Here is a 13,816-nt window from a genome sequence, read left to right as displayed (position 1 = left end):
AACGGGAGGCCCAGGCTTCAAAGCCTGGAGGCATGTCCCGAAACAGTTTCTTTAGTTTTAAGTGCCTCTCCCTGGGCTGTCTCGTTAGACCAGGCATCGTTTATACTGAGGCATTACCTTGGCAGAGTTCCCGTTTCTCGTGGCCAACATCCCAAGAGGCTTCTAGTACTCCAAGTACGGTTAGTGGTTTGCTAACAGGTTCCAGGTTTTTAGTGTGGCTTTTGGAATTTTGATCTATTTCATGGATATTCTTGACTGCTGAATTTTACTGTGTCTTTTTGACTTTGCATTTTCTTCTATTTTGTAACCATTTTTCATCAATAAAAAAGGATTGTGTTTCCTACAGTCAAGTGTGGTGGATTGTTATCTAATGGTCTTGTTTCCTGCTTTTGGCTTCCAACAAAGACTCTGTATTGTTTATTGAACCTTACTTCTTTATTTCCCTGTCTTGATTTTGCTTTTTCCCAATAAACTACAAAACCTACAGCCTTGGTGTGTGGTGGTGTCTTGGGCAAGGTGAATCTATCCTGAGTTGCGACACTGTCACATCTAAAACATCCCTTCAAACATCAGCAGCACAAACACATCCTTACCTTTTTAATCTACTGTGCCTTGTACACATTTCATTTTGATTTCTCTCATAAATACAACTGGCTGACTTGCTTGATTCACTCTGGCTGGCAAAGATAGATATAAATATGTATACACAGACACGAAAATGCACAACACCATCACTGGAAAAAAACAGAGTTTTATTGAAAAGATCTGGAAAATAGTTATGCTCTCAGCAATAGTTTGCAAGTTTTCAAAGCATCAACAGTATGAAATTTTAGTATAAAGTTTGGAATTCTGGATATGTTTTAACATCAGGTTTGAATAAAACGAGATTTTATTTTATTGCAACAAAATGTATAATGAGACCTCGAAAGGAACGGGTCACACCAGGCTTAAACATTCTTTCCCTTCGCTTCCTTTCAACCTAGACCTTTCTCTGCTGCATCTACTTTGGTTGCCACATTTTGGGGGAAAGGCATATCCACAATGTGTCCTTAGAAAAGAAGAGTTGCTTTCCATGTATCTGCCGCAAATAATGCAAAAAGCTTGTCTTATGAAAGAATGAGATTTTACTCGGCTGCATGTGCCTACAAACAATGAGCAAGGTAAACAGCAGCTGCCTCCAGAGCACAAATGCACAGCAAAACAGAGAGAAAAACGGGCAGAAGATTGGGCTGCATCACTTTAAACAACCATCTTTTTTGTCATAAGTGAGGGCTATGATCCCAGGATCTGTTTTGAAAAATTTGCACATATGATAGTTGATGCACTATATGTGCGATTTCAGATACCACGAAGGAGAAATGATTGCTTACCTGTAACCATGTTTCTTTGAGTGGTCGTCCCTGATTTTTGCATATATTGTCGTTTATACATCATATGTGTGATTTCATAGAAACCACGAAGGAGAAATGATGGTTGCTTACCTGGAAACATGTTTCTTCAAATCGTCATCTGTGAAATTCGCACATATGGTAGTTGACACCATATGTGTGATTTCACAGAGACCACAAAGGAGAAATGGTAGTTGCTGACCTGTAACCATGTTTCTTCGAGTAGTTGTGAAATTCGTACATATGATAGTATGTGCGACTTCACAGAGACCACGAAGAAGAAATGATGGTTGCTTACCTGTATGAATGAAACATGCAGAATAATCACAGGATGTCTTAAACCTACACCTGTTGATAAACTCTACAACTCTAAAAACTCTTCCTTTGGGTTGTTTTGTTGTTGTTTATTTGGGTTGTACTCTCACAAATGTTTATCTCCAATGCAAAGTTGTGTAGATACCAGGATGAGAGAGCAAGTAACCAAGGGACCTGTTGTGATTCCGTTATTACACTTTGCATCTGTATTTCTTCTAAGGGATTGGTTTAACTTCCGGTTTACTAGCAAAACCACATTGTTGTGTCACGGAATGATGCATGTCTCCAAAGTGTGATTTTCCTGCTTCTTGGCAGGGGATTGGTTTGGATCTTCCAACTCTATGATTCTATGGCAGGGGTCCTCAAACTACGGCCTGTGGGCCAGATACGGCCCTCCAAGGTCATTTACCCGGCCGTCACTCAGGGTCAACCTAAGTCTGAAATGACTTGAAAGCACACAACAACAACAACAACAGCAACAACAACCCTATCTCATCAGCCAAAAGCAGGCCCACACTTCCCATTGAAATACTAATAAATTTATATTTGTTAAAATTGTTCTCCATATTTAATTATTGTATTGTTTCTGTTTTTGCACTACAAATAAGATATGTGCAGTGTGCATAAGAATTCATTCATGTTTTTTTCAAATTATAATCCGGCCCTCCAACAGTTTGAAGGACTGTGACTTGACCCTCCATTGTTGTTATATGTTCTGCAGTTGTTGGTGATGGAAGGGTTAATGTGAGTATTAGTTCTAGAGGGTTTGGTGATCTGTAAGTGGGAGTTCATGGGTGAAAGTGTGCAGGAGATGGGTTGCAGCTGGGTGTTACTGGATTTAAGGAGCTAACCTTGAGACTGATCTTTGGGAGAAAAGTATCTGTTGTATTTTGGTGGTGGACGCTGCTGGTTTTCCCCCCAGGTCAGTTGGATTTTTCGGAATCCTGACCTGTTTCTTCTAATCTTGGAATCCTGGAACTTTAAACCTTTGGACTAGCTTTTGACTACGGTATAGACTCTTGATCCCTGGACTTTGTTTATTGAACTCTCAGCATTTGACCACTGGAATGGACCCTTTTGACTACTGTTTGATAAAACTGGGAGTTTGGTTCATCTCTAACCTAAATAAGGTAGAGCCCTGGCAACGTGACTGTTGGGGTTCAGCCTCCGTGCGAACCAGAACCTGAACCTGATTCTTTAATTGTATTTCCTGATGCAACTGAACAGGCCTCTGAACATGTATCTTTCCCTGATGGTGTTGATTATGAGGCCAGTGGCGGGGAAAGTGAAACTGAACTTCCTGATGAGAATGTTTTGGAATCAAACAGTGATAGCTCTCCAGAGGGACTCACACCTGGGTTTTCTGATGAGGACCGAGGAGAACAGATTTGGAAAAACAGGAGTGAGTCGCAGTTTCTACGAAGGTCAAATAGATTACGGGAGAGGGAGGCTTCGAAGTCTGGAGGCGTTTCAAGAAATAGTTTCTTTAGTTTAGGGGACCTCTCGCAGGCTGTCTAGCTAGATCAAGTATCGTTTTAGACTGAGGCAGTACCTTGGCAGATTTCCTGTGTTTCATGGCCTGCATCCCCAGAGGTTTCTAGTTTTCAAGTACGGTTAGTGATATGCTAACAGGTTCCTGGTTTTTGTATTGTGGTTTTTGGAATTTTGCTCAAGTTCAGAGATTTTCCTGACTGCTGTGTTTCTACTCTGGCATTTTGACTTTGCATTTACCTTTCTTTTGTAACCATTTTTCATCAATAAAGAGGATTATTTTGCCCACAGCCCAGTGTGGTGGATTTAATCTTATGGTCTTGTTTCCGGGACTGGGATGCAAGAGTGACATTTGTGGACCTCTGTTCTGTGGTCTCCTCCAACTCTATGATTCTACATTTGGAAAGCTGTGATCTAGACGCATATGCCATACTGGTTACCTTGCCCAGAAGATAAATATAAATCAAACCCTGCCTCTCTTTTCAAAGCTGAGGCTATGAAGGATTTTTTTTCAAGCATATTTGCAGAACCACTCTTAAAACAATGCTCTGTCGCCACAACTCAAGGCGACAGAGAGTCAAAACAGAACCATCTTCCATCTTGAAAAGCCGTGACTTTTAAAACAGTGGTAACATAAATTATAGCACTCAATTGCGCTCCTTCATCAACAATCTATCAAGCAGATCCAAACCCACAACACATTGCAAGCAGTCAGTACATTAAACGTACACACAGAGAGGTTATAAGTGCATTTGAAGGTATTGTTGAAAGCTGTGCAAAATGGACATGGTGGAATAAATAAATGCTTTGGAGAAAGATATTTTACTAGTTAGCATTAGCAACAGACAACACACTCCCAACGAAGGACGCTTAGTTTCTCCTTGAGGATGACTCCAGACTTTTTAGAAGAGAAGGAACACAGGGAGCAAACAGCAAAAAAAAAAGGAAATGTGAAAAAAAAATATTGCGGTATTTTCGCTGATTTGTGGGATTTTTTTTTTTGCCACCACTGCTCTCCGAGGTGCTTTCCCTCCTCAGTCTTCCCTCCCTCCAGCCTTGACGGGCCTTTCCTTCACTTTATTTTAAGTTTATAAAGATTTAAAATAGTGTATACCTACTAAAATCTATATAAATAAAAATGTCATGTTTGTTTGTGGGACGAATTGACACCAAATTTGGACACAAGACACAATTGTGTCTTTGGGAGAAAAGTATCTGTTGTATTTTGGTGGTGGACGCTGCTGGTTTTCCCCCCATGTCTGTTGGATTTTTCAGTATCCTGACCTGTCTCCTGTAATCTTGGAATCCTGGAACCTTGAACCTTTGGACTGGCTTTTGACTACGGTATAGACTCTTGATCCCCGGACTTTGTTTACAACCCAATCTATGTCCTTCACTCAATTTTTTTATCATTTGGGAGTTGTAGTTGCTGGGATTTATAGTTCACCTACAATCAAAGAGCATTCTGAACCCCACCAACGATGGAATTGAACCAAACTTGGCACTCAGAACTCTCACGAACTATGGAAAATACTGAAAGGGTTTGGTGGGCAGTGTCCTTAGGTTTTGGAGTTGTAGTTCACCTACATCCAGAGATCACTATGGACTCAAACAATGATGGATCCGGACCAAACTCTACACAAATACTCAATATGCCCAAATGTGATCACTGGTGGAGTTTGTGGAAAATAGAATCTTGACATTTGGGAGTTGTAGTTGCTGGGATTTATAGTTCACCTACAATCACAGAGCGTTCTGAACCCCACCACCGATAGAATTGGGCCAAACCTCCCACACAGAACCCCCATGTGGGCCACAGCAACACGTGGCAGGGGACGGCTAGTAATGTATAAATATTAAAATAAATAGAGCGCCCCTACATGGCGGTTTTTCACTTATTGCGGGAGGTCCTGGAACATAACCCCCGCAATAAGTGAGGGAACACGGTATGTTTACGTATAGGCTGATTTCACTTAGAAAGCTGAAATTATAGATATTTGTGAGCTAAAGAAAGCACCAACCCACTCTGCTCTCTCAGCCAAAATACCACTTTGGAGAGTTGGGGAGTGCTCCTTTAATTGGGTGTAAAGGGAGGCATTGGATAAGACAGAATGTCGGATAAGCGATGGTCGGATAAGTGAGACTCTATAAACGTACATCCATCTTTAAAGGACACTTGCGTCCTTGAAATGCACCATGAAAAGCCACTATCCCCCGCAATTGCGATATCCAGAAAGCAGAGGCGGCCCTAGGTAATTTTCAAGGGTAAGCAAACAGTATTTTGGTGCCCCCCCCCCCCCAAATCAGTCACTGCTATATATATTCTGTTCGTGGTGGGAGTTCTGTGTGCCATATTTGGTTCAATTCCATCATTGGTGGAGTTCAGAATGCTCTTTGATTGTAGGTGAACTATACATCCCAGTAACTACACTTGCCGCACTTGTTCCCTTGCCTGGCCCGCTTTGGGTCCGGAGGCGTGCCTGAAGACCCCGGCGTGTGCACCAAAAGTCACCTCTTCTCCTGACTTTCTCCTCAGCCATTGGGACCAAGAGAGAGAGAGAGAGAGAGAGAGGTGGAGATGCCCACCTTTCCTGAAGGTAGGTGCAAAAACAAAGGAGGGAGCGGAGGTGGGAGATACCTCCAGCTGGAGGGGCTCTCTCTCTCTCTCTTGAGAGAGAGAGAGAGAGAGGTGGAGATGCCCACCTTTCCTGAAGGTAGGTGCAAAAACAAAGGAGGGAGCGGAGGTGGGAGATACCTCCAGCTGGAGGGGCTCTCTCTTTCTCTCTCTCTCTCTCTTGGTCCCAATGGATGAAGAGAAAGTCAGGAGAAGAGGCAACTTTTGGTGTGCACGCTGGGGTCTTCAGACACGCCTCCGAACCCGAAGCGGGCCAGACGTGGCGGCTCCACCCCTTGGCCCACCTGCAAATTGGGGAGAGGAGAGGAGGCAGGTGGAGCGCCGGGGGATTGGGAAAGGGAGCCAGTCATGGGGAAGGGATCAAACACGGAGAACGATTGAGCGACGGCTCGCGCACCCGTTGGCCGGGTGGAGCATGAACGAGAGGGGCGAGGCGAGGCTCAACGGCCCGGCCCCTTTGGGAGGAGGATCGCCCGGCAGCGAGGCAAGAAAGCCGAGGCTCCCCCCGGACTGCCAGGGCTGTTGTGAGCTGAGGGGGAGCTCCTCAAGTGGCGGTCGGGGGGCGTTTACAGAGGCACCTCTGCACCCCTGGCAAAAAAAAAGTGTTCTGAGACCGCTTACTTCGCGTAATGGATGAGCCGCCCCTGCCAGAAAGATTTCTCTCTGGATTATCCTTCTTCCCAATGTGAGAATGGAGGAAGGGATGAAAAGCCATCGTCAAAGAAATGCAACCAACATGATGATGGCGACAATGTAAAAAACAGAGATACACAGGAATGGGAAAACCCAGCATGAAAACCCCTTTCCGTAAACCAAATCCAGAAAAAAAGTGGACCTCAAGGAACCGTCCCACCGATCCTTCTCGCTTTGCTAAGTGCACGTTTCACGAGCGCTGTTGCAACAGCCTTTTGCAAATTCACCGAAATCTGGGATAAGCCTCCGTGAGAAACAAGTCCAAAGGAACGCCAATGGTTTTAATAAGGCTTCTGCAAAACGTTTTGCTTCTCTTTGCTGGGAAACACAGCGCACACTGACAAACAAACAATCCGCTCGACAAAAGGAGTCTCTACTTGTGACTCTCGACGCAAAGTGTTCCCGACAGACAGAAAAGGTGACGTCTCTGGTCAGCAGCAGAACAGACGGATATGAGGTACATCGCTGTCATCTTTGAAAATTTATATATTTATATATTTATATATTTCTTGGTCTACTCCCAGTAGGTTTCGGCGTAAAAAATAGAATTTTAGACACAGGGATAGCGCTCAAAACTCGTCTTCCTCATCCACCGCAAAGTTATTTTGCTTCTTCCGCACGTTCCAGTGCAAACACTCGGCCAGACTCTCAAACCAGTCACTGACAGGGTCTTGGAAACAGATGGATGGGAGAGGGTAACAAGAGGTAGTGATGCTGATGCTGCAGGGGACAGAAGAACAGCTTTCCGTTAGTACAGATCTCCTAGTTGACAAAGTTCTGGAGAGACTCGTTTGGCATAGGATTATGGAAAAGATAGAGCCATGGAGCTGGCTTCAGGAAAGGCAGAAGCTGAACATCACAAGTGTTGAAGATGGTTTTGAAAGGCAGCAGATTACAGGATCTGTCTTCCTATACTTTATGAACCTGCTACAACTTTAAGATCGTCTGGGGAGGCCCTGCTCTCAATCACAAACACGTTTGGTGGGGACAAGAGACAGGGCCTTCTCAGTGGTGGCCCCTCGGCTATGGAACGCCCTTCCTGGGGACATCAGATCGGTCCCCTCCCTCTTAACATTTCGGAAAAGAGTCAAGACTTGGTTGTTTGAGCTACAATGGGGAACTCTGAAGGCTAAAGGCCTATCTGTATGAAACCTACCACCGACAACTGCCGGGAAGTATCAGCCAACAATGAAAGGACCAAGCCAGTGACATCTTCGGCCCATCCTCTATTTGGATATCAGCCAACAAACCAATGTCTTAAATCAAGAAACAGCTTCCTAAGATCTACAGAGATACTCACAGGAACCCCTCAGCAAGCAAAAGTCCGAAAGTGGCAGGCTAAAAACCTGGAACCTCAAGCCATGGGTGATACCGAATGAGAGACTCCCTCCTGGGGACACAGAAGGCTGGGCAACTTGGAAGGCACTGAACAGACAGCGCTCTGGCACCACAAGGTGCAGAGCCAACCTTCAGAAATGAATCAGACAAGACTGTTCGTTCCACATATGCTTAACCTTTCCCGAAGGACAAAACAGGAAGAGCCTCACCTGTCCCCGTGGCAGACTTCCTGTCTTTTCCGCCCATCAAAGGAAACCCATGCTGTGTTTCTGGCGTCAGGAGAAAGCATTATCTGAAGAGAAAGAAAAGCATATCACACCTTTGGTCTGGTTCAATTGGGATTACAGGAGGAGGAGGAGGGAAAGGAGAAGCAGGATGAGAAGGAGTAGCAGGAGGAGAAGGGGAGGAGAGGAGAAGGAAGAGGAGGCGAAAGAGGAGGAGATGGAGAAGAAGGGAAGAAGGAGAAACAGCAGGAGAATGAACAGGAGGAAGAAAAAGAGAAGCAGGAGAAGAAGGAGAAGCAGGAGGAAGAAGAAGGGTAAACAAGAGGAGGAAGAGGAGAAGGAGGAAAAGGAGAAGCGGGAGGAGTAGCACGAGAAGGGGAGGAGAGGAGGAGGAGGAGAAGGAAGAGGAAGCGAAGGAGAAACAGGTGGAGGAACAGGAGAAGGAGAAGGAGGAAAAAAGAGAAGCAGGAGGAGGAAGAGAAGGGAGGAGACAAGGAGGAGGAAGAGAAGAAGGGAAAACGAGGAAGAGGAGAAGGAGGAAAAGGAGAAGCAGGAGGAGAAGGAGTAGCAGGAGAAGGGGAGGAGAGGAAGAGGAGGAAGAAGGGAAGAAGGAGGAACAGGAGAAGGAGCAGGGGGAAAAGAGAAGCAGGAGGAGAAGGAGAATCAGAAGGAGGAGAAGGGGGGAGGAGGAGAAGGAAGAGAAGGAGAAACAGGAGGAGGAGAATGCAAAGAGGAGAAAGAGAAAAGAGGAAGAAATAATAATGGAAATACAAGAAATAAGATGAGAAGTAAATGCCTGCGCCTTGACACTCAAAGGCCATCTAGTCCAACCCCCTTCTGCCAGGCAGCAAAAACCAATCCAACCCCCCCTGACAGATGGTCACCCATCCAATGTGACAGAACCATAGCTCTCTGTCCAGTTATCCATCACTGAAGAGGACGCGAAAATTCTTTGGGGTGGGTTTCCCTGAGCGATTCTAGGGGGGCGGGGGACGGCGAAGAGCCCACCTTCAGCTCCACTCCTGCAGGAACAACGATGGGCCGGAAGGACAGCGAGTGGGGGCAGATGGGGGTGATCATGATCGCAGGGACATTGGGGTGGATCATGGACGCGCCGGCCGCTGCTGCGTAGGCTGTGCTGCCCGTCGGAGTGGACACAATGACACCTGAATGATAAAAATAATATTAAAATAACAACAACAACAACAACAACAACACCTTGGTGATCGGCACACTGGGTGCAGTGCCTCCAGACCTTGGCCTGCACTTAAGCACAATCGGCGCTGACAAAATGATCATCTGTCAGCTGCAAAAGACCGCCCTACTGTTTTATAATTTGTGATTTATAATATTATAATGTAATGCAATATACTACTACTACTAATAATAATGATATTATTATATAATTATATTATTACATGTAATATTACTAATAATATTACAATATAATGGTATAATAAAATATAGTAATAATTAATACTGATATTAATTATTAATTAGTATCAGTATTCATTATTACTATATTGTAATAATATTATAATGTAACGCAATATAATACTACTAATAATATGATATTATAATTATAAATTTATATTACATGTAATATTAGTAATAATTAACAGTTAAGAATCTGGCCGCCAACCTTTGCAACTGAGAGGTTGCTGGAGCTTCACACACGAGGCCTTCTCATACCGAGGCCTACCTCACAATTAGGCCTACTAACAATGAGGCCTATTCTTTCACTGAAGTGTTCTCTCACACAGAAAGGCTTCTCTCGCACTGAGAGCTCTCTCAGACTGGGGTTGGTGGAGCTTCACACACGAGGCCTTCTCATACTGAGGCCTACCTCACAATGAGGCCTACTAACAATGAGGCCTATTCTTTCACTGAGATGTTCTCTCACACAGAGAGGCTTCTCTCACACTGAGAACTCTCTCAGACTGAGGGGTTGGCGGAGCTTCACACACGAGGCCTTCTCATACTGAGGCCTACTTCACAATTAGGCCTACTAACAATGAGGCCTATTCTTTCACTGTGGTGTTCCTCACACAGAGAGGCTTCTCTCACACTGAGAGCTCTCTCAGACTGAGGGGTTGCTGGAGCTTCACACACGCGGCCTTCTCATACTGAGGCCTACCTCCCAATTAGGCCTACTAACAATGAGGCCTATTCTTTCACTGAGGTGTTCTCTCACACAGAGAGGCTTCTCTCACACAGAGAGCTCTCTCATACTGAGGAGTTGCTTATATTGAAGTGCAACGCGTCATTGCGTCCACTTAACCCTTTCAGTACTCGACTCACATTTTTGTAATTAAAAATACCTAGTTAAGTTTTAGTATTTTTGACAGTCCTTTTGTCTTTCTCTTCCCTTTCTTACACAAAAATGGCCCTCCGAAAACTATAAATCTTTTCGTTAACGGTGATTCAACTCTACTGAGCTCCCCTTTCCAAGCTGTTATTCCAAAGCAGAGATCCTGATCTTCTAGCAAAAGGAGAAGAGTCTTACCATCTCCTTGCACGGTGGTGATGAGGTGCCCATCGAGAAAGACGTCCACGTTGGAGAGGTAAGAGGAAGGGCCTCGGTCCACCACCACTTCATTCAGGACCTGCCACCACAGATGAAGGAATGAAGGTGAAATATTGGACACACTCACCTAGAACTGTGTCCAGAATGATTATGTATCTCCATTACATTGTTTCATAACATTTTGGATTTGCAGGAATTGGGATTTATAGTTTACTTACAATCAATGAGCACTCTGAACTCCACCAAGGATAGTATCGGACCAAACTTGGCACACTGAGCCCCCATGACCAGCAAAACATACTGGACGTCTTTGGGGAAAATTCACCTTGATTTGGGGGAGTTGTAGTTCACTTCCATCCAGAGAGCACTGTGAACCCAAATACCTATGGATCTCGACCAAACTTGTCCAGATCGAAATTGGATTACTGGAGAGATTTGGGGATAAGTGACCTTCTTTTCTGGATGTTGTAGTTCACCCACAACAAGAGAAACTGTACTGATGATGGACCTGGACCAAACGTGGCACACAGAACCTCGATGGCCAACTCAACCTACTGGAGGGGTTTGAGGGGACTGAGTCACCATAGTGGGAGTTGTAGTTTACCCTACAGCTAGAGAGCATACTGAACCCCACTGATGATACATCCAGAGCAAACTTTCCCAACATAACAAACTTTAAGTACTGATGGAGTTTTTCGGGGTTAACCTGGCATGATGGGAGTTGTAGTTCACCTGCCATGATGGGAGTTGTAGTTCACCTACATCCAGAGAGCACTGTGAACCCAAACGCCAATGGATCTGGACCAAACTTGACACACATACCATGTTGAAATTTGATTACTGGAGGGATTTGGGGGTAAGTGACCTTCCTTTCTGGGAGTTGTAGTTCACCCACAACCAGAGAAACTGTGACTTCCACCAATGACGGATCTGGACCAAACTTGGCACACAGAATCCCCATACCCAACTCAACGTGCTGGAGGAGTTTGAGGGGACTGGCTCACCGTAGTGGGAGTTGTAGTTTACCCTGCAGCCAGAGAGCACACTGAACCCCACCAATGATGCATCTATAGCAAACTTGCCCAACATAACAAACTTGAAGTACAGATGGAGTTTCAGGGGGTTAACTTGGCATGATGGGAGTTGTAGCTCACCCCAACCTTAAGCATTGTGTACAATTAAAAAAACGACTTTTTCAAATAACGCTGGGTACCCAAACTAGTCTATATAAATACAAATGTAGTGTTAGTTTGTGGGATAAACATAACTCAAAAACCACTCGAAGAATTGACACCAGATTTGGACACAAGACACCTATCCGGCCAACGAGTGACCATCACTCATAAAAACACTGAAAAACACAGCGGAAGGGACTTAAAAAGCCCAAAAATTACATTACAAGAGAGGGGGCCAGGGGACGGTTCCACCATGTCTCCTGAGCTATGCTAATAGCGAATAATAATAATAATAATAATATAATGTAATATATCGCATATGCATATAATATTTATAATATTATAATGTAATACAATATAATACTAATAATAATACAATATTATAATTATATATTTTATATGTAATAATAATAATAATATTACAATATTAATACTAATACTACTAATTAATTACTAATAATATTATAATGTAATACAATATAATACTACTAATAATACAATATTATAATTATATATTTTATATTATATGTAATATTACTAATAATATTACAATATTAATACTAATACTACTAATTAATTACTAATAATATTACAATATAATATTATAATGTAATACAATATAATACTACTAATAATACAATATTATAATTATATATTTTATATGTAATAATACTAATAATATTACAATATTAATACTAATACTACTAATTAATTACTAATAATATTACAATATAATATTATAATGTAATACAATATAATACTAATAATAATACAATATTATAATTATATATTTTATATGTAATAATACTAATAATATTACAATATTAATACTAATACTACTAATTAATTACTAATAATATTACAATATAATATTATAATGTAATACAATATAATACTAATAATAATACAATATTATAATTATATATTTTATATTATATGCAATATTACTAATAATATTACAATATTAATACTAATACTACTAATTAATAACTAATAATATTACAATATAATGGTATAGTGCAATATAGTAATATATAATACTGATATTGTACTATGCTAATAATATAATGTATGTATATGTATATATATATATCTTGTAAGCCGCCCTGAGTCCACTTTGGGGTGAAAAGGGCGGAATATAAATGTTGCAAATTAATAAATAAATAAATGCGCAAAACCAAACACACATATATACACGCAAAGACACATATACACAAATATATACACACACAAAACACATATACACAGACACAAAGACACAAAACACATATACACACAGCCTGGACCACGGCAATGGCTAATTCCAAATTAAATAACAAGAACAATTCGGAATAAATGCAATTGGGGCGTGAAATAAACAATGAAATCCCACATGAAATCGGTGCATAATGCTCCAAAATAAAGAGGAAGGAAAAGCCATGCGAGGGAAGCCAACTCACCCACCTGATACTGACTCGCTTGCTTGAACACTTCCTTCTCTAGACTTGGAGGAGGCATCACTCCGTTTTCTTCGATCCCATTCTGGATCATCATCTTCTTCTCTCTGTGCTCCTTGACCACCTTCACCTTAAGTCGACTTCGCAGAACAAGGGCTGCGTTGCCTAGAAATAGGAGACCGAGAAGGTAAATAGGGGCATTGGAGATGCCCGCGCTGGGCCAGCTTCCCCAGTTTAGCAGTGTGTCTTGAGTGGAAAAATGGCATGATGTGAGTTGTCGTTCAGCCACAACCTTATGCATTTTGTAAAATAAAAAGAATGACTTTTTAAAATAACCTGGGCAACGCCGGGTAGTAATAGTAAACTAATAATAATTATAATAATAATAATAACAATAATAATAAATATATTTGTCAAATTATTATTATTATTATTTAATAATAATAATAAATATTATTATTTGTCATATTATTATTACTTTTCATATAATAATAATAAATTATTATTATTATTTAATAATAAAAATAAATATTATTATTTGTCATATTATTATTATTATTAGTCTTATAATAATAAATTATTATTATTTAATAA

The 13,816-nt window shown here is 41.9% G+C and overlaps 1 protein-coding gene across 5 annotated transcripts in view; it reads right to left on the bottom strand.

The window, feature by feature from the left end:
* Positions 1–6,789: 6,789 nt before the first annotated feature.
* The window catches only part of NADK (NAD kinase), a 54,888-nt gene continuing 47,861 nt past the window's right edge, over positions 6,790–13,816 (bottom strand). For all 5 annotated transcript variants that reach the window (XM_067472953.1, XM_060759037.2, XM_060759036.2 and 2 more), the window contains 5 exons: positions 13,230–13,387; positions 10,591–10,690; positions 9,093–9,250; positions 8,070–8,152; positions 6,790–7,242 (listed from right to left, as the gene is read on the bottom strand). In XM_067472953.1, coding sequence (XP_067329054.1) covers positions 7,092–7,242; positions 8,070–8,152; positions 9,093–9,250; positions 10,591–10,690; positions 13,230–13,387 — 650 coding nt within the window. In that variant the 3' untranslated portion in view covers positions 6,790–7,091. The remainder of the gene's footprint in view (positions 7,243–8,069; positions 8,153–9,092; positions 9,251–10,590; positions 10,691–13,229; positions 13,388–13,816) is intronic.

Source organism: Anolis sagrei, chromosome 13, assembly GCF_037176765.1.
Source record: "Anolis sagrei isolate rAnoSag1 chromosome 13, rAnoSag1.mat, whole genome shotgun sequence".
Classification (NCBI taxonomy): domain Eukaryota; kingdom Metazoa; phylum Chordata; class Lepidosauria; order Squamata; family Dactyloidae; genus Anolis; species Anolis sagrei.
The sequence above is the reverse complement of the archived record's forward strand: the minus strand, read 5'-3'. Positions and strand labels throughout refer to the sequence as shown.